The following is a 25,978-nucleotide window of genomic DNA, read 5'->3' on the forward strand; positions in this document are numbered from 1 at the left end:
GAGAGAGTAAGAGATGTAGAGTCACAGAGCAATACAGCACAGATACAGGCCCTTCGGCCCAACCAGTCCATGCCGACCACGGGGCCCACCCAGCTAGTCCCAATTTCCTGTGTTCAGCCCATATCCCTCCAAGCCCCGCCCCTCCATGTACCTATCCCAGTGCTTCTTAAATGATCCTGTTGTACCTGCTTCACCTCTAGCAGCTCGTTCCATACACTCACCACCCTCTGCGTGAAAAAGTTGCCCCTCAGGTCCCTGTTAAATCTTTCCCCTCTCACCTTAAATCTAGTTTTGGACTCCCCTACCCTGGGGAAAAGAATTGTTACCGTCCACCTTATCTCTGCCTCTCATAATTTTAAACACTTCTACAAGGTCGCCCCTCATTCTCCTACATTCCAAGGAATAAAGTCCCAGCCTGTCCAACCTCTCCCTATAACTCAGGCCCTCGAGTCCTGGCAACATCCTCATAAATCTATTCTTCACTCTTTCCAGTTTAACTAGATCTTTCCTATAACAGGGCGACTTAAACTGTACACAGTGCTCCAAGTGCGGCCTCACCAACGACTTGTACAACTGCAACATAATGTCCTGACTCCTGTACTCAGTGCCCTGATCGATGAAGGGGAGATGAAGGCTGTAGAAGGAGACAGAGAGAGAAATACAGAGAAACACAGAAAGGAAAAGTTCAGATTTACAGAGACAGAGAAAGAGGGAGTAAAAGAGGAAGGGAGACATGTCAAGTTGCAGAAAAAGCAGCAATACTGGGGATTGGGAGTAATTAAGAATTCAGCAAAAAAAATTAGGAGAGGAATAATGAGGGTAAAGTTGCAAAGAAAATAAAAGTGGTTTGCAAAACCTTCTATAAATATGTAAAAAGAAAAAGCTTCGTGAAGACAAATATCCTTCACGGTCAGAGACGGGGGGGTTTATAACGGGGAAATGACAGAGCAAGTAAATAAGTACTTTGGTCAATCTTCACAGGAAGAACACAAATAGCTTCCAGAAACGACAAGGAACCAAAAGCCTAATGAATAATTAAACAAAATTAGTATCAGTAAGAAAACAAAACACAGTAGAAATTAATGGCAGTGAAAATTGACATCAATGAGCCTGATAATCTGCACCCCAGTGTGCTAAAGGAAGTCCCCATGGAAATAGTGGGTGCATTGTGTGTCATCTTCCAATGAGCTGCAGATCATGGAACAAGTCCTGAACATTGGAGGGTGCCAAATGTAGCCCACTATTTGGAAAATGAGTGGGAGAGATCTACAGACAGGCTAGCCGAGCAGCAGAAGGGAGAATGCTTGAGTCCTTTATAAAGGCTGTAACAACAGACACTCACAAAACATCAACAGGATTAGAGAAAGTCAGGATAGATTTATGAAGATGAAATCATGTTTGAGGAACCTACTGTAGGTTGTGACTCAAAGAATGGACCGTGGAATGGACATGTGCTTTTGGATTTTTAGAAGGCCTTCAATCTTGGGGTGCAAGTCCACAGCTCCCCGAAAGTGGCCACACAAGTTGAAAGAGTGGTAAACAAGGCATATGCCATGCTTGCCATCATCCGTTGGGGCGTTGAGTGTAAAAGTCAGGAAGTCACGTTGCAGCTGTATAAAACTTTGGTTAGGCCACATTTTCAGTATTGTGTGCAGTTCTGGTCGCCCCATTACAGGAAGGATGTGGAGACTTTGGAGAGGGTGCAGAAGAGGTTCACCAGGAAGCTGCCTGGATTAAAGGGTATGAGCTATAAGGAGAGGTTGGCCAAACTTGGGTTGTTTTCTCTGGAGAGGCGAAGGCTGAGGGGAGACCTGATAGAGGCTTATTGAATTATGAGAGGCTGAGATAAGGCACAGAGTCTTTTTCCCAGGATGGAAATGTCAAATACTAGATGGCATAGGTTTAAGGTGAGGGGGGGGAAGTTTAAAGGAGTTTTATGAGATGGTTTTTTTACACAGAGTGGTAATGCCCGGGGAAGTGGTGGAAGCAAATACAAGAGCAATGGTTAAGACGCATTTAGACAGACACATGAACGGGCAGAGGACTGATGGATACAGACCATGTGCAGGTAGATGGGATGAGTTAGGTTGGCATCATGGTCGGCACAGACATGGTGGGCTGAAGGACCTGTTCCTGTGCTGTACTGGTCTATGCTCTATGGAAGTAAGTGTGCAAAATTAAAACAGATGGGATTGGCAGTGGATTGAGAATTGGTTAACAGACAGCATTGGGAGTAGGATCATCTTTGCAGCGGCCGTGGGTGTTGAGTGGGACAACGCAGGACTAGTGCTTGCGCTCCAAGTAATTCACAATATCTATCAATAATTGGGATGAGGAAACCAAAGATAGATTGGCAGCATATTATTTAAATGGTGAGGGATTGAGAAACGTTGATGTCCAAAGGAATCTGGGTGCCCTTGTACACCAGTCACTGAAAGCAAACATGTAGGTGTAGAGCAAACAGCTAGCAAGGTAAGTGGTGTGTTAGTCTTACTACAAGAGGGTGTGAGTACAGGAGCAAGGATTTCTGCTCCAATTACACAGGGAGAAAACAACGAGGTTTAGTCTCTCTCATGTAATAATTGGGCCTGGAAAATGCTGTAGAACAGAGAGACTGAGGGGTACAGATACATCGTTCCCTGACAGCGGTGACACAGGTAGACAGGGTGGTGAAGAAGGCATTTGGCATACTTGCTTTCATCGGTCAGGGCACTAAGTACAGGAGTTGGGACGCCACGTTACAACAGTACAATTCGTTGGTGAGACCACAGCTGGAGTATTGTGCACAGATCTGGTCGCCCAGCTGCTGGAAGTGTGTCCTTAAGCTGGAGAGGGTGCAGAGAATATTCACGAGGATGTTACTGGGTCTAGAGGGCTTAAATTATAAGGAGAGACTGGATAGGCTGGGTGAGCTTAGGAGGGGTGACCTTATAGAGGTATATACAACCATGAGGGGCATAGATAAGGTGGGTGGTCACGGTCTTTTCCCCGGGTTAGGGGAGTCTAAAACTAGAGGGCACAGGTTTACAGTGAGAGGGGAAAGATTTAAAAGGGACCTGAGGGGCAATCTTTTCACACAGAGAGTGGTGGGTACATGGAACGAGCTGCCAGAGGAGGTGGTAGAGGCAGGTTCAATGATAATGTTTACAAGACATTTAAGCAGCTACATGGATAGGAAACGTTTCGAGGGGTATGGGCCAAACACAGGCAAATGGGACTAGCTTGGATAGACATCTTGGTCAGCATGGACGAGTTGGGCCGAAGGGCCTGTTTCCAAGCTGTATAACTCTGTGACTCTATGACTTAAGTAAGGATGTACTTGCCACAGAGAGAGTACAATGAAGGTTCACCAGACCTGTTCCTGGGATGTTGGGTTTTCCGTGCGAGGGGAGACTGAGGCGGGTTCGCCGTGAGTAGACCAGAGCTGAGATGAGAGGAGATCTCATTGAAAGATACAAGTTTATGACAGGGCTCGACAGACCGGATGGGATTCCCCTGTTGGGGGTTCCAGAATGAGGTGCCACAGCCGCAACGTTCCTCCTTGTCATAGTCCTGGGATTGAGAAGAAATGCCTTCCCTCAGAGACGGGTGAACCTGTGGAATTCTCGACCACAGAGGCTGCAGAGGCCAAGCTGTCGAATATAAGTAGAACATGGAAATATCTCCTGACGCAAAGGCATCAGGGGTCATGGGGAGAGAGTGGAAATATGGTACTGAGAGACAAGATAAGTGGTGGTGGTGTTGAATGGGGGGGTAGTATTATCCTGTTCCAGTATTTTCTATGTTTATGACAGAGATATGGAGACAGAAATAGTGAGAAAGAGAGATAGAGAGTGAATGAGAGAATGAGAGAGAGAGAGAGAGAGAGAGAGAGAGAGAGAGAGAGAGAGAGAGACTGAAAGAGTGACACAGAGTGAGAGAGAAAGGGGGGGAATAATAGAGAGAGTGACAGAGAAAAGGCACGGAACCATAGGTTCATAACAGAGGGCAGGCATGGTAGTGCAGCGGTTAGCGTAACGCTATTACAGAGCCAGCGACCTGGGTTCAATTCCAGCCGCTGTCTGTAAGGAGTTTGTACGTTCTCCCTGTGTCTGCGTGGGTTTCCGCCGGGTGCTCCGGTTTCCTCCCACGTTCCAAAGACATACGGGTTAGGAAGTTGTGGGCGTGCTGTGTTGGCGCCGGAAGCGTGGCGACACTTGCGGGCTGCCCCCAGAACACTCTACGCAAAAGATGCATTTCACTGTGTGTTTCAATGTACATGTGACTAATAAAGAAATCTATCTATCTATCTATCTATCTATCTATCTATCTATCTATCTATCTATGTCCAACACTGATAGAGGCTATTTGGCCCATCCTGCCCATGCGTACCAAACCTGGACCATTGGTTCCTCCCTCTGTCCCACTCTCAGTCCGGGGGTCGCGGTTCCCTGAGTGTTCGCCCAGGGACTGCCTCAGTCTGTGTGTGTGATGAGGGGGTTACTCTCACCCCTCCCTCAGGCAATGGGTCCCAGACCCACCCCTCACTGAGTGAGATAATTACTCCTCATCCTCCAACCTTCTGACAATTGACCACATTCCCCCTTCCCCACAATACCAACCTCGCCCCTTCCACCCTGCCTGGATTTTATGTTCCTCAGTTAAATCTCCCCTCAGTCCTCTCGCCAATCAGATCACCCAGTGGGTTTGAAGGAATGCACAGCGTGAAGTGACCTGTATAAAATCCTCCTGGGACAGACAGGGTGGGTGCAGGGAGGGTGGTTCCTCTGGTGGGGAGCCTGGACCTTAAGATCGTTAGGACCAGAATGAAGGCATTCGGCCCATCGAGTCTGCTCTGCCATTCGATCATGGCTGATTTATTTTCCCCTCTCAACTCCATTCTCCTGCCTTCTCCCCTAACCTTTGACACCCTGACTACTCAAGAACCTCTCAACCTCTGCTTTAAATACACCCAATGACTTGGCCTCCACAGCCGTCTGTGGCAATGAATTCCACAGATTCACCACTCTCTGGCTGAAGAAATTCCTCCTCATCTCTGTTCTAAAGGGATGCCCTTCTATTCTGAGGCCGTGCCCTCTGGTCCCAGACTCTCCGACTACTTGAAACATCCCCTCCACGTCCATTCTATCCAGGCCTTTCAATATTCGGTAGGTTTCAATGAGATCCCCCCTCATCCTTCTAAACTCCAGTGAGTACAGGCCCAGAGCCATCAAACGCTCCTCATACGTTAACCCTTTCATTCCTGGGATTATTCTCGTAAACTTCCTCTGGACCCTCTCCAATGCCAGCACATCCTTCCTTAGATATGGGGCCCAGATCTAATCACAATACTCCAAATGTGGTCTGACCAACCCCTAATAAAGCCTCAGCATTACATCCTTGCTTTTATATTCTAGTCCTCTCGAAATGAAAGCTAACATTGCATTTGCCTTCCTTACTACCGACTCAACCTGCAAGTTAACCTTCGGGGAATCCTGCACTAGGATCCCAGGTCCCGTTGCACCTCCGATTTCTGAATTCACTCCCAACTTAGAAAACAGTCTACACCTTTATTCCTTCTACCACAGTGCATGACCGTACACTTCCCTGCGCTGTGTTCCATCTGTCACTTCTTTGCCCATTCTCCCAAACTGTCCAAGTCCTTCTGCAGACTCCCTGCTTCCTCAACACTACCTGTCCCTCCACTTATCTTTGTATCATCTGCAAACTTGGCTACAAACCCATCAATGTTATCATCCAGATCATTAACATTTAATGTGAAAAGTACCAGACCCAACACCGACCCCTAGGGAACACCACTGGTCACCGGCAGCCAACCAGAAAAGGCCCCCTTTATTCCCACTCTTTGCCTTCTGCCAGGCAGCCAATCTTCTATCCGTGCTGGTACCTTTCCTGTAATACCATGGACTCCCATCTTGTTTAGCAGCCTCACGTGCGGCACCTTGTCAAAGGCCTTCTGAATATCCAAGTAAATGATATCCACTGACTGTCTATACTGCTTGTTACTTCCAGGGCCAGGATATGGAGTCAGCTGATTGGAACAAGGACCAGGAGAAATTTTCACCATAGAGTCATACAGCAGAGTAACGGGCCCTTCAGCCCATCTCCATGCTGACTTCCCAATTATACCGATCCCATTTATCAGCACTGGGTCTGTACCCTTCTCTGCCTTAGTGGTTCAAGTGTTCATCTCAATACTTAAATGGCAGATTCACTGGGGGCTTTTAAGAGGGGTTTGGATGGGCACATGAATGAGAGGGAAATGGAGGGTTAGGGGCATTCTGTAGGTGAGAGGGATTAGCTATGCCGGCACAACATTGTGGGCTGAAGGGCCTGTTCTGTGCTGTACTATTCTATGTTCTACGTTGTGATAGTCGCTGCCTCCACCACCCCTCAGGCAGTACATTCCTGATTCCAACCCCTCTCTGGGGGACGAAATTCCCCCTCAGATCCCCTCTAACCCCCCCACCTTAAACCTCTGTTATGGGGTAAAGTTCTTCACAATCCACCTTATCATAACATTGTGTACCTGAGGGTGTTGAATATTTGGAGTTTCTTCCAAGAAAGGCTGTGGATGTTCATTCACTGAGTATATTTAAGACAAGAGTTCAACAGATTTCTGGATATTAATGAGATATGGGGTCATTGTCTTATTGAATGGCAGGGCAGCTCAAGGGGCAGAATGGCCTCCTCCTGCTTCTGTAGAGAACAGCAGAGGAACAGGCCCTTCGGCCCACCACGTCTGTGCTGAACACGCTGAATTAAACTAAATCCCTTCTGCCTGCACATGAACCCTATCCCTCCATTTCCTGAATATTCATGTGTCTGTCTAACAGCCTCTTAAACACCTCTATCGTATCTGCCTCCACCCCCACCCCTGGCAGCCCGTTCCAGGCACTCACCATTCTCTGTGTAAAAAACGCCCCACACATTTCCTTTAATCTTTCCCCCTCTCATCTTAACTGAACATCCTCCAGTATTTGACATTTCTACCCTGGGAAAAAGACTCTATCTACCCTATCTATGCCTATCAGGTCTCCCCTCAGCCCCCACCGCTCCAGAGAAGACAACCCAAGGTTGTCCAACCTCTCCTTATAGCTCATACCCTCTAATCCAGGCAACATCCTGGTGAACTGCACCCTCTCTAAAGCCTCCACATCCTTCCTGTAACAGGGTGACCAGAACTGCACACAACACTCCAAATGTGGCCTAACCAAAGTTTTATACAGCTGCAACGTGACTTCCTGACCCTTATACTCAACACCTTGACCGATATACTCAATTCCTCAAGCGTGCTGTATGCCTTTTTTACCACCCTGTCTACATGCAAGGGCACTTTCAGGGAGCTGTGGACTTGGACCCCAAGTTGGACCCTTAGGTTATCACTGGGGACAGAGCCAGTGTGCCTTCACTGAGACCCACACTCATCTAAACTCATGGAGAACTGATACCACCCAATATTCCGGCGCTGACATTGGTGAATTCTGAGATCCATGGATCAGCTCACTAACATTCTAACACTGGTTTGTTTAGTGATCGTAGCCTGGATGTAGTGGGGTCAAACTGACAGCCGATATAGCATTCAGGCCTCAGGGGGAGAACTTTCCCCAGCTGAACACTGGGGACACAAGAAAATGAAGACGTTGGAATCTGGAGTAACACACAATCTGCTGGAGGAACTCAGTGGGCCAAGCAGCACCTGTGGGGGGGAAAGGGACTGTTGACGTTTTGGATCGATGCGACGTCGATAATTCCTTTCCCCCTGCGGATCCTCCAGCAGAGTGTTTATTGCTCCAGGGACTGTACCCTGTGAGGGAGACAGAGGTGTGGCGTGGACAGACTCAGCCCTGCCTGTTGGGGGTTCTGCCCAGCACCTGACAGGAGGCAGGACAGACACTGAGGACCACTCAGCCCCTCAAACCTGTTACACGGCAACAGGAGGAGGCCAGTCACCTCCTCGAATCTGATTCACCAGCCAATCGAATGTTGACCACTCTCCTTCCTCTGCTCTGCCCAGTCTCGCTGAGCCTGACAACAACATCCTCAGCCTCTGAGACATTCCAGACAGCCTCCCCTCCTACCGCCAATCCAGAGATGAGCCGGAAACTGTTGCAGGTCAGTGTTTCCAGTGGAGGACGCTCAGGGATAGAGACCCTCATACTCGGAGACCCTTACACTCAGGGACTGAGACCTTCACACACAAAGAGGTGCTCACTCTCAGGGACAGACTGAGACCCTCACACCAATGGGAACCTGTTCGACCCACTGCAACCAGTGAGACTCAGTCGTTGAGCCACAGTTGACTGCCAGTACATGTGTTTGTGAACACTCACAGCACGAGCTCCTGGTCACCATCAATACTTTCACCAGAGGTGTACAAGAGGTGGGACCTACCCCCAGTACCTGCGAGACCAATGTTCTCCACCAACCTGCCCCAGGGCACCACACTGCTGATTGCCGTAAAAGTTCACAGTGAGACCTTGGAAAACACAGACCACTTCCCACATCTCGAGAGCCAGCTCTCGGCGGAGGCAGACATCAGTGATGAAGTCCACCACCGCCTTCAATGTGCTGGCACAGAACTTTGGGCAATGAAAGAAAAGTGTCTTTGAAGATCAAGGTGTCTTCACATAAAGTGGGGTGACTCTGGAGTTCCCAACCTCAGAGGATCGTGGAGGCTCAGTCACTCAGTTCACTCAAAATAGATACTGATAGACTTCTGGAGGAAAACAGACATAGAGTCACGGAGTTATACAGCCCAGAAAGAGGCCCTTCAGCCCAACACATCCATGCCAACCCAGATTACCATCTAAGCCAGTCCCATTTGCCCACATTTGGCCCATGTCCCTCTAAACATTTCCTATCCACGTACCTGTCCAAGTACCTTTTAAATGTACTCACCTGCTTCACCCACTTCCTCTGGCAGCTCGTTCCATATACTGACCACCCCCGGGTGAAAAAGTTGTCCCTCAGGTCTCTATTAAATTTTTCTCCTCTCACCTTAAACCTGTGCCCTCTAGTTCTTGATTCCCCAACCCTGGGAAAAAGACTAGGCACATTCACCCTATCGATGCCCCTCATGATTTTATACACCTCTATAACGTCACCCCTCAGTCTCCTACAATTCAATGAAAAAAGTCCCAACCTGCTCAACCTCTCTCCATAACTCAGTTCCTCGAGTCCCGGCAACATCCTCATAAATTTCCTCTGCACTCTTTCCAGCTTAATGGCATCTTTTCTATAGCAGGGTGACCAAAACTGAACACATGCAGCCTCACCAACGTCTTGTACAACTGTAAAGTAATATCCCCACTTCTAAACTCAGTTCCCTAACTGATGAAGGTCAGCGTTCCAAAAGCCTTCTTCACCACCCTGTCTACCTGCAACGCCACTTTCAGGGAACTGTGTACTTGTACTCCTAGGTCCCTGTGTTGTACAACACTCCCCAGGGCCCTACCATTCACTGTGAAAGTTCTACCCTCATTTGTCTTCCCAAAATGCACCACCTTGCACTTGTCTGAATTAAACTCCATTTGCCATTCCTCGGCCCACTTACCCAGCTGATCAAGATCCCTCTGTAAACCCTGAGAACCTTCTTCACTCTCTATGACACCATCTATTTTAGTGTCACCTGCAAACTTACCAACCCTGCCTTGTACATTCTCATCCAAATTGTTGGTATAGATGACAAATGGCAACAGCCCCAGCACCGAGCCCTGGGGAACACCACTAGTCACGGGCCTCCAGTCTGAAAAACAGCCTTTGTCTAGGGACACGGGGATTTTCTGGAAGGATACGGGGATAGTGCAGGATAAAGGCAGCAAGGTGGAAAATCAGCTATAGTTTGGTGAAGAACAGAACATACTGAAGGGGTTGAATGGCCTCCCCCTGCTCCCACATGTACAGATACTGGACAGAGTACCATCCCGACTGAAAGGTGGCAGTCAGGAAATACTGTGCTGCTGCACTGGAGACACATTCCCCCCTCCTCCACTCCAACATGTTCCCAAGACCTTGGCATGCTGCTCCACATTCCGGCTTCGCATTCCTCCTGAAGTTTACGGGCTGTTAAATCCCAAACGTCAACACCTCCACACAACTTCTCTTCCTTCAGGATTTTCAAATAAACATGAGCTTTGTTCTGTGCCGGGAGCGGTCTGCTGTCACTTCTGCCTCAGGCCCTCCAGAAGGGAAGGTGCAGAGGGTTCCGGCCGGACAGCCAACCCTCCGCACAGGTCACTGTCAGCAGTGCTGGCCGGAGCAGGGACTGAACACAACCAAGCATGGCCCTTAGCCTCGGCCTCCACCTCTCCTTCAAACTGACTGAGCAGTAACGTTGTGCACAGCCCCCTCTCCCGCTCCGGCACAGACCCAGGAGCCCGAAACAGTGTGGGCATTCCAGGCCTCACACCCTGAGTACTAGGGCTCCCAGGCTAGTGTCTGAGGGTCTTGTCCAGAGTCTGGGGGCCTCTGTCTGTCCCAGTGTGGGGTTCTCTGTCCCTGAGTGTGGGGTCTTTGTCTGTCCCTGAGTGTGGGTGTCCCTCTCTGTCCCTGACTGTGTGGGGGTCTCTGTCACTGAGTGTGGGGGTCTCTGCCTGTCCCTGAGTGAGGAAGTCTCTGAGTGTGGGGGTCTCTGTCTCTATGTGGGGGTCTGTCCTGAGTGAGAGTGTCTCTCTGTCCCTGAGTGTGGGGGTCTCTGTCCCTGAGTGTGGGGGTCTTTGTCTGTCCCCGAGTGTGAGGGTCCTGAGGTCTGTGTCTCACTGGGAGGGTCTAACTCCCTGAGCAACAATCAGCAACATTCTCTTAGTTTTCCCAGTACTTGCTCTATCTTCTGTGAATCGTGCACTAGGACCCCCAACCCCTCTGTGTCTCAGAGCTTTCAAACCTCTCAACATTTAGATAATCTGCTAAAATTGCCAGTGTCATATTTTCCCATCTTTTCCTGCACTTGTCCTCTCACTTTCCCAACCACCGTTGTACATCATCAGCAGCCACACCTTCGTGCCTTCATACAAGAGTAAAACGCTGAGGTCCCACCACCCTGCCAACCAAAAAACACCGATTTATGCCGAGTGTGTGAACCAACCTTCTCTCCACATCAATCTGTTCCCTCCAACACCATGACCTTTCACCTTCCACAATAACCTTTGATGCCCACCTTACCCAACAGCACCGGTACGTCCACCAATTCCCCGTTATCCACAGCACACATCACTTCCTCAAGCATCTCCACCTCCATTGGCTGAACATGATTCCCCCTTCCACATCTCAGTGCCCTTCTATAACGTCCTTAATGGGCCCAGGACACTGCTCTGAGGAAGTCCCCCAGTGATGTCCTGGGACTGGGGTGATTGACCTCCAACACCCACACCCACCTTCCTCTGGGTGAGATCTGACTCCAGCCACTGGAGGGTTTCCCCTTGATGCCCACTGACCTCAGCTTTACCGGGGCTCCTTGATGCCACACTCGGTCAGATGCTCCCTTGATGTCGAGGGCAGTCCCTCTCCCCTCACCCCTGGAGTTCAGCCCTTTGGTCCGTGTTTGGACCCAGGCTGTGATGGGCTTTGGAGCGGAGTGGTCCTGGGTGTTGGTGAGCAGGTCACTGGGGAGTCAGTGCCACTTGACAGAGCTGTTGCTAACACTGCTGGATGTTGGCTGCAGGGGAGGCTAGGGAAGGTGATTACATTTGAATCCTGATTAGATCCTGACAAGAGTGACGTGATACTTTAGCTAAGGACAAATAAGAGTGAGACATATACAATAAATTGTACGTCCTAAGGAGTGTTGGGTAACGTCCATAGATACTGAAGGTTCCAGCACAGGTAGATGGGGCGGTGAAGAAGGCGTATGGCATGCTTGCCTTTATCAGCCATCACTCAAACCAGCCTCCCCTCCATTGACTCCATCTACACTTCCCACTGCCTTAGAAAAGTAGCCAACATAATCAATCGCCCCTCCCACCCCGGCCATTCTCTCTTCTGCCCCCCCTTACATCAGGCAAAAGATACAAAAGCTTGAGAACACGTACCACCAGGTTCAAGGACAGCTTCTATCCCACTGTTATCAGACTCCTGAACACACCTCTTATATGAACTCTTGCTCTCCTAATCTACTCGTCACGGCCCTTGTGCCTTATCTGTCTGCAGTGCTATATTCTTCATACTGTATTTTGTTTTCCCTTTGTACTCCCTTCATGTAATTATGTATGGAATGATCTGTCTGAATGACACACAAACAAAAGCTTTTCACTGTATCTCAGTGCATGTGACCATAATGAACCAATATAAGAGCAGGAACATCATGTTACAACTTTATAAAGTATTGGTTGAGTCGCACTGCGTGCAGTTCTGGTCACCACACTGTAGGCAGGATGTGGTTGTGCTGGAGAGGATGCAGAGGGGATTCACCAGGGTGTTGCCTGGATTGGAGGGTTTCAGATATGAGAGGCTGGACAGGTTGGGTTTGTTTTCCCTGGAGCAGAGGAGGCTGAGGGGAAACCCGATGGAGGTGTACAAAATTATGAGGGGGATAGATAGGGTTGACAGTTAAAATTCTTTTCCATAGTGGTGGGGTCTAATGCAAGAAGGCAGAGGTTAAAAGTGAGTGGTAGGAGGTTGAGGGGGATCTGAGGTGGAATTTTTTCATCCAGAGGGTAGTTGGAGTCTGGAACACACTGCAGAGGAGGCAGAGAACTCTCACAACAAGTAAGAAGCATCTGATGGGCACTTGAATGACCAAGGCATAGATAGCCTAATGTGGGGAAACGGGATGAGTGGAGGTCGGTATAGAGGGTGGGATGGACGTGGTGGGCTAATAGACCTGAATCTGTGCTGTATGGCTCTGTGATATTTTCTTAGAGGTGAGGAGGAACAGAGGGACCTTGGGGTCCACGTCCAAAAATCCCTCGCAAGTTGATCGTATGGTGTGGTGGCCTTCATTAGTCAGGGGATTGAGTTCAAGAGCCGCGAGGTGATGTTGCAGTTCCAGAAAACTCTGGTTAGACCACACTTGAAGTATTGTGTTCAGTTCTGGTCACCTCATTATGGGCGGCACGATCATGTAGCGGTTAGCGTAACGCTATTACAGCACCAGCAACCTGGGTTTAATTCCTGCCGCTGTCTGTAAGGAGTTTGTATGTTCTCCCCGTGTGTCTGCGTGGGTTTGCTCCGGGTTTTCCGGTTTCCTCCCACATCCCAAAGACGTACAGGTTAGGAGCTGTGGGCGTGCTATGTTGGCACCAGAAGCATGGCGACACTTGCTGGCTGCCCCCAGAACATTCTCAGTAACGCAAAAAGATGCATTTCACTGTGTGTTTCGATGTACATGTGACTAATAAATAAATATCTTATCTTAACTTATTATAGAAAGGATGTGCAAGCTTTCGAGAGGTTGCAGAGGAGATTTACCAGGATGCTGCCTGGATTGGAGAGCATGTCTTATGAGGAAAGATGGAGTGAGCTTGGGCTTTTCTCTTTGGAGCAACGCAGGATGAGAGGCAACCTGATAAGATTACGAGAGGCATAGATAGAGTGGACATCCAGCACCTTTTCCCCAGGGCAGCAATGGCCAATACCAGAGCACATCCGTTTAAGGTCAGTGGAGGAAAGTTTAGGGGAGATGTCAGAGGTGGGATTCTTTACACAGAGAGTGGTGGGTGCCTGGAACACACTGCCGGGGGTGGTGGTGGAGGCTGATACAACAGGGGCATTTAAAAGACATGGATGTAAGAAAAATGGAGAGTTATGGGCTGTGAAGGAGGGAAGGGTTCGATTGAGCACGGAGGAGGTTTATATAGGTCGGCACAACGTGGTGGGCCGAAGGGCCTGCACTGTGCTGTACCGTTCTGTGATTTTCTGAATGTGGTCAGCACATCGAAATGCAGGAGTGCTCTGATCTTTGGGTGGAGGGGATTCCGGAGACAGGGAGGGCTGAGACCATGGAAGGGATGAGAATTTCAAATCAAGGTCAGTGGGCAGAGGGACAACGAGTGAGAGGAACTTGCCTGAGTTAATGGCAGCAGAGTTTGCAGTGTACTTGTGAGAGCTGGAAGGTTTGCAGAAGATTGAGGACAGAACATGCTAGAAAGAAATCTGACAACACAGCACCTGAAGAGGAATGAGTAATGACGTTCCCCTCCATTAACCCTCTGCGCTCTATCAGTGTAAAACAAACAAACAGCACGCACACTGTTGCTCTCTGTCCCCCTCGCCCAACAAAGCTCCATGCATCAGCTCGGTCATGTTTGCCTCTCCCCCTCAGGCAGTCTGTCAGGAACCCTGGACTCATTGTTCCAAGCCGCTGTCCCTCGGTCATCAGACACAATCTCTAAATCGCTGGGGGTCAAGATGTTGCTTCACACTCTGTCCAGTGGGTAGGAGGGCTCAGCCTTGATCACAAGCCTGGCATTGCTGGGGGAAGTGAATCCCAGCACTGCCCCAAAGGCCTGGAGCTTTCTCCCACATCACCCCATCCCAGAGAGAGAGAGAGAGAGGGAGAGAGAGAGGGAGAGAGGGGAGAGAGGAGGGAGAGGAGCAAAGGAGAGGGAGAGAGAAAGGGAAGAGAGAGAGAGCGAGGAGGGAGGGAGAGAGAGAGGGAGAGAGAGAGGGAGGAGAGAGAGAGGGAGAGAGGGAGAAAGAGACGAGAGAGAGAGGGAGGGAGAGAGAGGGAGGAGAGAGAGAGGGAGGAGAGAGAGAGGGAGAGAGGGAGAAAGAGAAGAGAGAGAGAGGGAGGGAGAGAGAGGGAGGAGGGAGAGATAGAGGGAGGGGGAGAGAGAGATGGAAAGAGAATGTGAAAGAGACAGAGGGTGCAAGATACAGAGAGACAGACAGAGAACAAGATGGAGAGGGAGAGTGAGAGATGGGTAGAGCAAGACAGAGAGAGAGAGAAGGAATCAACCCTCCAATGCAGAGAGGGGTAGAATGCTGGAAGTTACAATAAAGGATCCGACAACAACACAGTGATTGGGGAGAGTTGCCATGAATGGAAATCACATTTGACGAGTCTTTTGGGGTTCTTTGAGGATGTATCTAGAGAAGTAGATGAGGGAGGACCAGTAGATGTGATGTATTGGATTTTCAGAAGACTTTTGACAGGGCACACACGGAAGGTTGGTGAACAAGGTTGGGGACCTGGGGTAATGTACCAGTGTGGACTGACTGTTGGTTAACAAACAGAGAATAAAGAGTGCGAATAAAGAGTGTCTGCTTGGACCTTTCACTACTCATGATCTACAACAATGATTTGGCCGAGGAGAACAATTGTAACATTTCTGAGTTTGATGGTGACTCAAAGCTCGGTGGGAACATGAGCAACGAGGATGCAAAGAGGCGTCATGGGAATGTGGAGAAGCTGAGTGAGTGAGCAACAACAGAGCAGATAGGAGAAACAAAGGACTGCTCCAGAAACAAAGGTCCCGTTGGAGATGGCGGAAGTATCGCCATCATATCATTTCCTGCACCTTTGCTCTCACCCTCACCCCTCCAAGACCCAACAGGGATAGGGTCCCCCTTGTCCTCACATTTCATCCCATCAGCCTACGTATCCAACACATCATTCTCCGCCACTTCCGCCATCTCCAAAGGGACCCCACCACCAAGCACATCTTCCCCCCCCCACTCCTTTCTGCCTTTCACTGGGACCGCTCTCTCTGCGACTCCCTCATTCACTCCACCCTCCCCACCCGTCCAGCTCCCCCCCGCCCCCCCCCCCCCCCCCCCCCCGGAACTTTCCACTGCCCCCGCCATAGGTGCAACACCTGTCCCTACACCACCCCCATCACCTCCATCCAGGGACCCAAACAGTCCTTTCAGGTGAGACAGAGATTCACCTGCACCTCCCTTAATATCACCTACTGCATTCGGTGCTCCAAGTGTGGCCTCCTCTACATTGGCGAGGCCAAAGGCAGACTGGGTGGCAGAACACCTGCGCTCTGTCCGTAACCGCGATCTGCACCTCCCCGTTGCCGGTCACTTCAACTCCCCCTCCCACACTATCATTGAACTGTCAGTCCTCGGCCTCCTCCACTGCCAGGAGAATTCCAAGCGCAAACTGGAGGAACAGCACCTCATTTTCCATCTTGGAACCTTGCAGCCTAACGGCATGAACATTGAATTCTCCCACTTTAGGTAACCCCCCTCAACCCCTCCGCAACCCCCCCACCTCCCCCCCCAACCGTGCTTCTTCTCTTCTTCCATCTCTCTATTATCTACCCTTTTTTCTCCTTACCTTTGACCCCTCCCCCGGTGGATCTGCTCTCCCCTCCTCCCCCACACCTGCCTATCACTATGTCTTACCTGCATCGACCTATCACCACCCTGTGCCCACCCCACCTCCCCTCTGTTGTCCACCTATCTTCAGTCCTGAAGAAGGGTCCTGACCCGAAATGTTGACCGCCTGCTTTTCTCCACGGATGCTGCCTGGCCTGCTGAGTTCCTCCAGCATCGTCGTGTTTTTCCACATGGCGGATGGACATGGTGTGGAAAAATGTGGTGTTGGACACTTCAATAGATAAAAGAGAAAGGCTGAGTATTTGTTAAGTGGTGCGAGATCGGGTAGTGTTGATGTTCAAAGGGACCTGGGGTTCCTTGTTCACATCACTAGAGGCCAATGTGCAGGTACACCAAGGCACAGAAGGATGTGGACTGAAGAATGGGCTTTAGGTCAGCACAGTGGTGTGGCGGGTAGAGCTGCTGCCTCACTGCTCCAGAGACCCGGATTCGATCCCGACCTCTGGCGCTGTCTGTGTGCGGTTTGCACGTTCTCCCTGTGACAACGTGGGTTTCCCCCGGGTGCTCTCGTTTCCTCCTACATCCCAAAGACATGCGGGTCAGTGGGTTAATTGGTCACACTAAATTGTCGCCAGTGTGCGAGTGAGGGGTAGAAGCTGGGGGGAGTTGATGGAAGTGTGGGGACAACGAAATGGGATTAGCACAGGATTGACGAGAATGGGTGGTGGGTGGTCAGCATGGACTTTTGGGCCGAAGGGCCTGTTTCTGTGCTGTGTGATTCTGTGACTTATATTGCTGGAGGGTTTGAGTACATGAGTAAAGGTGATTTACTGCAATTGTACAGTTCCTGAGTCAGAACACACTGGAGTTTAGGGTAAAGTTTCGGTCAGCTGAATACAGAGAGGAATTGCTGGAGCAACACACAAAACGCTGGAGGAACTCAGCGGCTCAGGCAGCATCTGTGGAGGGAATGGACAGTCGACGCTTCAGGTCGAGACTCTTCATCGGGACATCTGCTTCTCTAACTTGCTGTCACCACTGGATTCACATGAGAAGGACAGTCCCACCTGGAAGGGCTATTTCAGGCCCTGGATGGTGGTGAGGGAGGAGGTGTAGGGGTTTGCGTTATTACATGGATGAGTGCCTGGGGAAGGAAGGGGATGGGTTGGGAGGGATGAGGGAGTCATGGGGACTGCAGAAAGCAGAAAGGGGAGGGGAGGGGAGCTAGGTCCCTCTTCCCTGAAGGTTAGAACAATGAGGGGTGACTTCACTGAAATATGGAAGATTCTTCGAGGAACTGACAGGTAGATGCAGGAGGATGTTCTCCTGGGTGACGTCTACAGCCAGGGTCACGGTCTCAAAATAACGGCCGGACTTTCAGGACTGAGATGAGGAGCAATTTGTCCACTCAGAGGGTGGTGAATGTTTGGAATCCTCTGCCCCAGAGGCTTAGCCACTGAGTTCACTTGGAGATCAATAGATTACTGGATATTGAAGGAATAAAGGAATGTGGATTGGTACAGGACACGGTGGATGATCAGCCATGACGATGTTGAATTGTGGAGCAGAGCCATGGGACAAATAGCCCTTTCAGCCCCTATTCCTGATCTTCCATCCAGCAGAGAGACCCTGTGCTCCAATAGTGAAAGGCTCAGTATTCAGATTGTGAGAGACTATTCCACAGTAGGAGAGACATTACCTCCAGTCAAGGGAGATGCTACCCTCGACAGATAGATACACTACCTTCCTACAGAGAAAGACCCTATCCTCCAAAAATGAGGTTCATCCATCCAATCGTGAGAGATGCTACGTTCAATTCACCTGAGATCCTGTCCTTCAACAGTGAAAGACCCAAACCCTCCAATAGTAAGGTCCTGTCCTCCAACAGAGTGAGGTTCTGTCCTCCAACTGAGTGAGGTTCTGTCCTCCAATGAAGTGAGGTTCTGTCTCCAACAGAGTGAGGTTCTGTCCTCCAACTGAGTGAGGTTCTATCCTCCAATGAAGTGAGGTTCTGTCTCCAACAGAGTGAGGTTCTGTCCTCCAATAGAATGAGGCCCTGACTTCCAATAGCGAGAGACTGGACCTAACTCTCCAATGACAGGAGACCCTATCCTCCAATTGTGAGTGACATTACATTACAATAGCATGAGCCCATAGAAAGGGACCCAAACCCTCCAAATAAGGCAGCCCTACCCTCCAAAAGCAAGAGACCTTTCCCTCCATTCGAGGAGATTCTGACCCTCAATGCTGAAGGCCCTATCCTCTAATATCGAGGGTCCCTACCCTTCCACCAATTAACTTATCACTGTGCAGATTCGCTGGCTTTTCACAAGGAAAGGGTTAATAGTCTGCCTTAATTTTCACAGCTAACAAATTGATCCTATGGTTAGGGGTCCCTCTGCTCTGGACATTAGCAAGTCAGCTTCATTCCATTGGTTTGAAATCTCTGCACAACAAAGGCAGTGTGAACCTCCCATCAGCCTTGGCAACAGTTCCTTCCTGAACCACTTCACAAATTTGCTGCGTAAGGAAAATAAGTCAACAATTCTTAAAGGTCCAAAAGTCTCCGTCATTTCGGCTGATTAAAGAGCGTACTCAGGGAACGTTGCCAAACACAGACTCACTCTAATCTCCAAGGGATCAGAGGATCTCAGAAATGCCTGATGCGGTACATCCATGGTGGGACATGTCCACATAAACCATCCCAACTTCACTGGGACACCACGAGATCAAGCAACAGAGAGAGACTTACACGATCCCCCAGTACTGTGGCAGCCAATTTCTGCAAAGTGAGATCCCACAAACGGCAATGAGAAGAACAAGCACTTGGGTTCTGATGAAGGGTCTCGGAAATGAAACGTTCACTGTTTCTCTCTCCATAGATGCTGCCTGACATGCTGAGTGTTTCCAGTATTTTCAATTTTTATATAAGCATTTCCTCTGCTTTACACAAAATCACACCATGTAAAGTAAGACCATTCAGCCCATTACCCTGTGCTGGACCTGATGAAATCATCCAAATAATCCCAGCTGCTTCATCAAATTCCTCTTAAATTCTGACTGAATCGGTCCATCAGAATGCACCCACACTCTGCACAGTTCATCACCTCCTCCAGCCTGTTCCGAATGGTCTTGGCATTTCCCACCTGCAACATCCTGGAGTCCCCCATGGCTCAGGAAGCAGCCCATAAATACCACGGTTACAGGAACAGGTCAGGATCTCACCTCCTGGTAGCCCAAGGACTTTCCATCAGCTACAAAGCACAGGTCAGGAGTGTGATGGGACTCTCCCCTCTTTCCTGGGTGACTGTGGCTCCAACAACACTCGAGAAGCTCGACACCATCAAGGAGAAAGCAGCCACTTGATCGGCAGCCCATCCACCCCCCTAAGCACCCCCTCCGTCCACCACCAGCGCACAGTGGCTGCAGTGCACACCATCTGCACAACGCACTGCAGTTACTCACCCAGGCTCCTCTGACAGCACCTCCCAAACCCACCGCCTCTCCCACCAAGGAGGACAAGGGCAGCAGGTGCAGGGAACACCACCATCTGCAGATTCCCCTCCATGTCACACACTACCTCGATGTAGAAATACATCACTGTTCCTTCACCGTCACTGGGTCTAAACCCTGGAATTCCCTCCCCAACAGCACCATGGGAGCACCTTCACCAGAAGGACTGCAGTGGGTCAAGAAGATGACTCAAGGGCCAATTTAGATGGAGAATAAACAAAAGTCCGTGCCAGCATCGCGTGAATGAATACAGGCAGATACTGTGTCCTCCATGTTGTATTGTTCCATCAGAGTCCACAACCTGGTGTACCTCCGTATATGTCAACTGTCCCTTCCCATCAGGTAGAAGATACAGGAGCCTGAGGGCACGTACCACCAGGCTCAAGGACAGCTTCTACCCCACTGTGATAAGACTATTGAACGGTTCCCTTATACAATGAGATGGACGATGACCTCACGATCTACCTTGTTGTGACCTTGCACCTTATTGCACTGCACTTTCTCTGTAGCTGTGACACTTTACTCTGTACTGTTATTGTTTTTACCTGTACTACATCAATGCACTCTGTACTAACCCAATGTAACTGCACTGTGTAATGAATTGATCTGTACGATCGGTGTGCAAGACAAGTTTTTCACTGTACATCAGTACATGTGACAATAATAAACCAATACCAATTTCATTGACTTATTCAGCCTCTTGCCCTGCTATATAGCAACAGGAAGAGGACATTTGAACTGGTTACACAGGAACCTAAGGATCATTACCTGTAGCCCATTCAGCCCCTCATGACTCCTCTGCTACTCAGTAAGAGGGGCCGAGCCTTCACAGCCCTCTTGGGCAGAGAATTCCAAAGATTCACCACTCTCTGGGTGAAGAAGCTTCTTCTCATCTCCATTCTGAATAACCTGGAAAAGCCTGAGAACACGTACCACCAGGCTCAAGGACAGCTTCTTTCCCGCTGTTATCAGACTCTTGAACGCACCTCTTGTACCTTAAAGGTGAACTCTTGATCTTTCAATCTTCCTGCTTGTGGCCCTTGCACCTTATTATCTACCTGCACTGCACTTTCTCTGTAACTGTAACACTATATTCTGCATTCTGTCACTGTTTTTCCCTTTGTACTACCTCGATGTACTTATGATCTGTCTGGAAGGATGCAAAACAAGGCTTTTCACTTATCTCAGTACATGTGACAATAATAAATCAATTACCTGCCTCTGTCTTGAGCCTGTGACCTCTGGTTCTAGACATCCTCCCTGCATCCATCCTGATGAACCCTGTAACTATTTGGTGTGTTTCAATGAGATCTCCTCTCATTTTTCTAAACTCAAGAGGGTACAGGCAACCTGCCCATCCCAGGAATCAATCTAGTGAACCTTCACTGCACTCCCTCTGTCTCATATATCATAGTCATTGATTAAAACAGCAAGAAAACAGGCCCTTCAGCCCAACTCGTCCATGCTGACTGATGCCCATCTAAGCCAGTCCCATTTGCCTGCGTTTGGCCCATCTCCCTCTAAACTTTTCCCATTCATAAATCTTTCTTGTCCTTTCTCAGGTAGGGAGACCAGATCTGTACATCTCACTGCGACCCTGCATAATTGGCACAGGTCTCTAGTTTTGTACACAAATCCTCATTACCCCATTACAGGAAGAATGTAGAGGCTTTGGAGAGGGTGCAGAGGAGGTTCACCAGGGCCTGGATTAGAGGGTATGATCTATAAGGAGAGGTTGGACAAACTTGGGTTGTTTTCTCTGCAGCGTCGGAGGCTGAGGGGAGACCTGATAGAAGTTTATAAAATTATGAGTGGCACAGATAGACAGTCAGAAGCTCTTTCCCGGGGTAGGAATGTCGAATACTACAGGGCATGCATTTAAGGTAACTTATTGCGATTTTTCTGTCTTTATGTCTTGCACTGTACTGCTGCTGCAAAACAACACATTTCACGACATACATCAGTGATAATAAACCTGATTCTGGTTCTGTACGGTTCTATGTTCCTCTTGTAATAAAGGCCAACACACCATTTAAGAATATAAGAACCAGGAGCAGGAGGAGGCCATCCGGCCCATTGAGCCAGCTCCGCCATTCAATAGGATCATGGCTGATCTGGATTTATCTTCCGGATTGCCTGTTGTACCTGAATGTTAACCTTCAGTGCTTGGTGAGCAAGGACTCCCGTTTCCCTTTGAACATCAACACCTTCCCCTCTCTCACCTGCCTTTCTAAAGCACAAGGAGGCTGTTCAGGCTGCCTGACCTGTTACAAACGGCTAGGGGGAGGTCATCCATCACTGGCGGATGTGTGGCACACCTGTATTTGCCCCAGACCTTCACTCCACGTTCAGTGTCAGTGTTGAGCTGACCCCCAGCGCACCAAAAGTTTTACTGTCCTCACCCTGGAAAACAGGGACTGGCACAGCCACTCTCCTGGAGTGGAGGCCTTGCTGCCCCATTGTGTGTCGAGGGTGGCTCCTCCACTCCCTGTTTCCCACCAGCCATTCCGCACAGCGTGGGCCCTCATCCTTGGCAGCAGAGCAACAGCTGTGCACAGGTGGGATTTCCTCCATGTTCCAGGCTCCCTCTGTGAGAAAGCCCACTTTATTCATAACATAGGAGGACATTCAGCCCATCGAGTGTATGCCAGCTCTCAGAGCAATCCCATTCCCCACTTATTTTCACTGTAACCACATTCCCCCTAGATTCTACCCCTCATCCATACACTGGGGGCAATTTACAGCGGCCAATTAACCCAACACCACACGTCATTGGGACATGGGAGGAAACCGGAGCACCCGGGGGAACCCACGCGGTCACAGGGGGTTTCAAACGTGCAAACTCCACACAGACAGCGCCGGGCGTCAGGATCGAACCCGTGTCTCTGGAGCTGGGGGGCAGCTGCTCTACCAGCCGAGCCACTGGGCTGCCTAAAGGCCTCTGGTGGTACTTCAGGGGAAACTGGTTTACCCGCCACAGAGGATCCCTTTGGTCTGGAGCGGACCGTGGATCCAGTGAAGCAATGCGGAACAATCCAGAAATCTGTCTGAAGGCTGGCCGGGTCTCAGGGACTGTGTGACAGGTCAGGGTGAACACAGATCTTGTGGCTCTGTGACCACCCCCCCCCCCCCCGACTTCAAGGCTGTTCCCTCATTTAACCTGTGACTTCAGGTGAACGGGGAGAGATTTAATAGGAACCTGAGGGGCAACGTTTTCACCCAGAGGGTGGTCAGTATATGGAACGAGCTGCCAGAGGAAGTGGGTGAGGCAGGTACATTAACAACATTAAAAAGGTACTTGGACAGGTCCACGGATAGGAAAGGTTTAGAGGGATATGGGCTAAATGCAGGCAAATGGGACTAGCTTAGATGGGCATCTTGGTCAGCAATGGACCAGTTGGGCCGAAGGGCCTGCTTCCGCGCTGTATGACTCGATAGCTTCAGTGAGGGTTCCCGCTGTGATGAGGATCCCAGCACCCTTCTCCCCAGCACACAGTGATCTGCGCTCCACATCCTATCATCAATGGCGAGACCCCTCCTAAATCCCACCGAAGCTGCTGGTTCCCTGTCCAACACTCCCAGGACACGGAATGCAGAGCCCATTCCCTGTACGTCACCACACACAGGTTGCCTGCCCAGTACTCTCAGGGCCCGTTGTACTCTCGTGTTGTGGGATCATTGCATTGTCATGGCCATTCAGCCCATTGAGGCTATGCCAGCCCCCACTACACCAATGCCCCCCCACAGCCCCGCCACTAGTTCTCTCCCTGATTCCCTCTGACAGCCAGGACTGACTGTTCCCCCTCCCCCACAGGCAGTGAGTTCCCCACCATCACTGCTCTCTGCGTGAGAAGGTTTCTCCTCTCATCCCCCTCGTACCTTCAGCCCATCACTTTAACCCTGTTCCCCAGTCCTTGACCCACCCCCCAAGGGAAACAACTTCCCTCTATTCCCCCTCTGTAAACCCCTCCTGATCTTGTCCCTCTCTCCAATCTCCTCCCAACCTCCTCTGCTCCAAGGAGAACATCCCTGGCTCCTCCAGTTCTACCCTGGGGATGGAATCCCTCCTCTCTGGAACCGCTCCAGTGAATCGTTTCCATGCCCTCTCTGGGACCTTCACGTCCTCCTGAAGTGTGGTGGCCAGAGCTGGGCACAGTTCTCTAGTCCCACCCTGGGGCTGGAATAACCTTCCTCCTCACCTAAGCTTCCTCCTCATCTAAGCTGGCTTAGATTGCACTGTCCTCAAACTGCAGGACTCCCCCCTCATTCCCTGTGTCCCCCAAAATTAAGGGATTCCTCCCTCAAAGCGTGGGATCCCCCCTTCCCTCTCTCCACTCATTCTGGTCTGGGACTCCCCCCTCCTCCAACCCTCAAACTGTGGGACTCCCCCTCCCTCCTTCATACTTGGGACTCCCTGTGTCCCCCCAACTGTGGAACTCCCTCCTCTCTCCCTCCATCCCTCAAACCGTGGGATTCCTGCACCCTCCCTCATACTCTGGGACTTGCTCTCCCTGGAACGATGCCTGCCCCTGTTGACTAGCTGCAGCAGGATGCGTTAGCCTGAAGCGGTGATGCGGGGATCCCAACCCACTGCGCCACTTTGAGAGTCGGTTTCGGATGAGGGGCTCTATGCAGAACCCCCGTCCCTTCCCCAGTGTGGACAGGCTTCAACTCGGTCCTACACCCACCCTGAACTGCCCTCTGACTGTAGCTGAACAATCCCCTCGCTTTACAGAAGCTGCCAGCGTTAAAACCCTCAGCCCAGAGCAGGCAGTGAACATCAGCATCCCGATCGCATTCACTGCTCATTGTTGCGAGGGGCTCTGTTCTGCAGAACACGAGCCGCGTGTGTGTGTGTGTGTGTGTGTGTGTGTGTGTGTGTGTGTGTGTGTGTGTGTGTGTGTGTGTGTGTGTGTGTCACTGCGGTTCAGGGAAACTCAGGGTATGGAATTAATTTGCGGGATTTCAAACACACACAGACTATTCTTCCGACTGCCCCCGTCAGCCGGGGCTGAAACACAACCTCGATGCGGCGATGAGACTTGTTTCATTGGCAAATCTAAGTGAAACGGCTCGAGACCTTGTCCGTGCACTTTGAGGGAGCTTCGAGATAAACTGTTCCAATCAGAAGCAGGGTTGTGCCGTCAACATCAGAAATAACGCAGTGACTTTGCTACACTTCCCATCCAGCAGAAACGTCGGCCTGCCCGACGGGACGGGGTCTATCCCCAGTCTAGCCCAGTGCAGGGGCACGGGTGCCTGATCCCCCAGCCGCTGACACTCAGACCCTCCTCAACTGAGCACTGGATGCGCAGACAAGAGCACGGAGACTGACTGGCCCCTCAGCCTGACAGCGGCTCTCTGCGCAAGAAGTCCAACGGGAGCAGGTCATCGGGGGTAGAGGGGAGTACTCACCCACATCATACAGGACATACAGATCCATCGCATCCTACCACTGCCCTGGGCCCTCGGGAGACCCACCGTGAAGGAAGGCATGGTGGTGTCCAGTTAGAGAGTCCAACAGCAGGGCAGAGGGCCAGCACAGATAGCATTCCAAGCTGGCAGAGAAGAAGGGCTCCCAGTGTCCTGGCTGAGGCTCAGCACTCACTCTCTCTGCCTTTACGACCAGCTTCTCAACACGGACCCACGGACACTGAAACACTCTCTCCTCCTCTAGGAAGCTTGTTCCGCTCCCGTTCTGCAACAGACCACTCCCCCTCACTCATTCACCACAGACCTGAGGCACTCAATGAGCAAAGAACCCTTGACTGCTCCCTCCAATAGCTCCTTTCAAATAAAACATACTGCCTGTTCCAGAGGGGTGAGAGTGAGGGAGGCGGAGTGAGAGCTCACGGATGGATTTGTTTCAAGCAGGCTGTGTGAGAGAGTGTGCGTGCGTGTGTATGTGTGTTTAGTGTATGTATATGTGTGTGTTTGTGTGTGTCTATCTCTGTGTGTGCATTTAATCTGTGTTTGTGTGTCTATGTTGAGTGTATGTGTGTGTTTAGTGTGTGCGTTTAGTGTATGTCTATGTGTGCATTTAGTATGTGTCTGTGTGTGTATATCTGTGTTGTGTATGAGTCTGTGTATCTGTGTTTGTGTATGCGTGTGAATGCATATCTATATGCATGTGTGTGTTGCATGTGTGAGTGTCTGTGTTTAGTGTGTGTATGTGTTGTGTGTGTGTCTGTTTTGTGTGTGTGTGTGTTGTGTGTGTGTTGTGTATGTGTGTGCATAT

At 50.3% G+C, this 25,978-nt stretch overlaps 1 protein-coding gene across 5 annotated transcripts in view; it reads right to left on the minus strand.

The window, feature by feature from the left end:
• tns1b (tensin 1b) overlaps positions 1-25,353 on the minus strand; it is a 290,940-nt gene extending 265,587 nt beyond the window's left edge. For all 5 annotated transcript variants that reach the window (XM_052014032.1, XM_052014038.1, XM_052014015.1 and 2 more), the window contains exon 1: positions 25,156-25,353. In XM_052014032.1, coding sequence (XP_051869992.1) covers positions 25,156-25,236 — 81 coding nt within the window. In that variant the 5' untranslated portion in view covers positions 25,237-25,353. The remainder of the gene's footprint in view (positions 1-25,155) is intronic.
• Between the last annotated feature and the right edge of the window lie 625 nt (positions 25,354-25,978).

This window comes from Pristis pectinata, chromosome 1 (assembly GCF_009764475.1).
Source record: "Pristis pectinata isolate sPriPec2 chromosome 1, sPriPec2.1.pri, whole genome shotgun sequence".
Lineage (NCBI taxonomy): Eukaryota > Metazoa > Chordata > Chondrichthyes > Rhinopristiformes > Pristidae > Pristis > Pristis pectinata.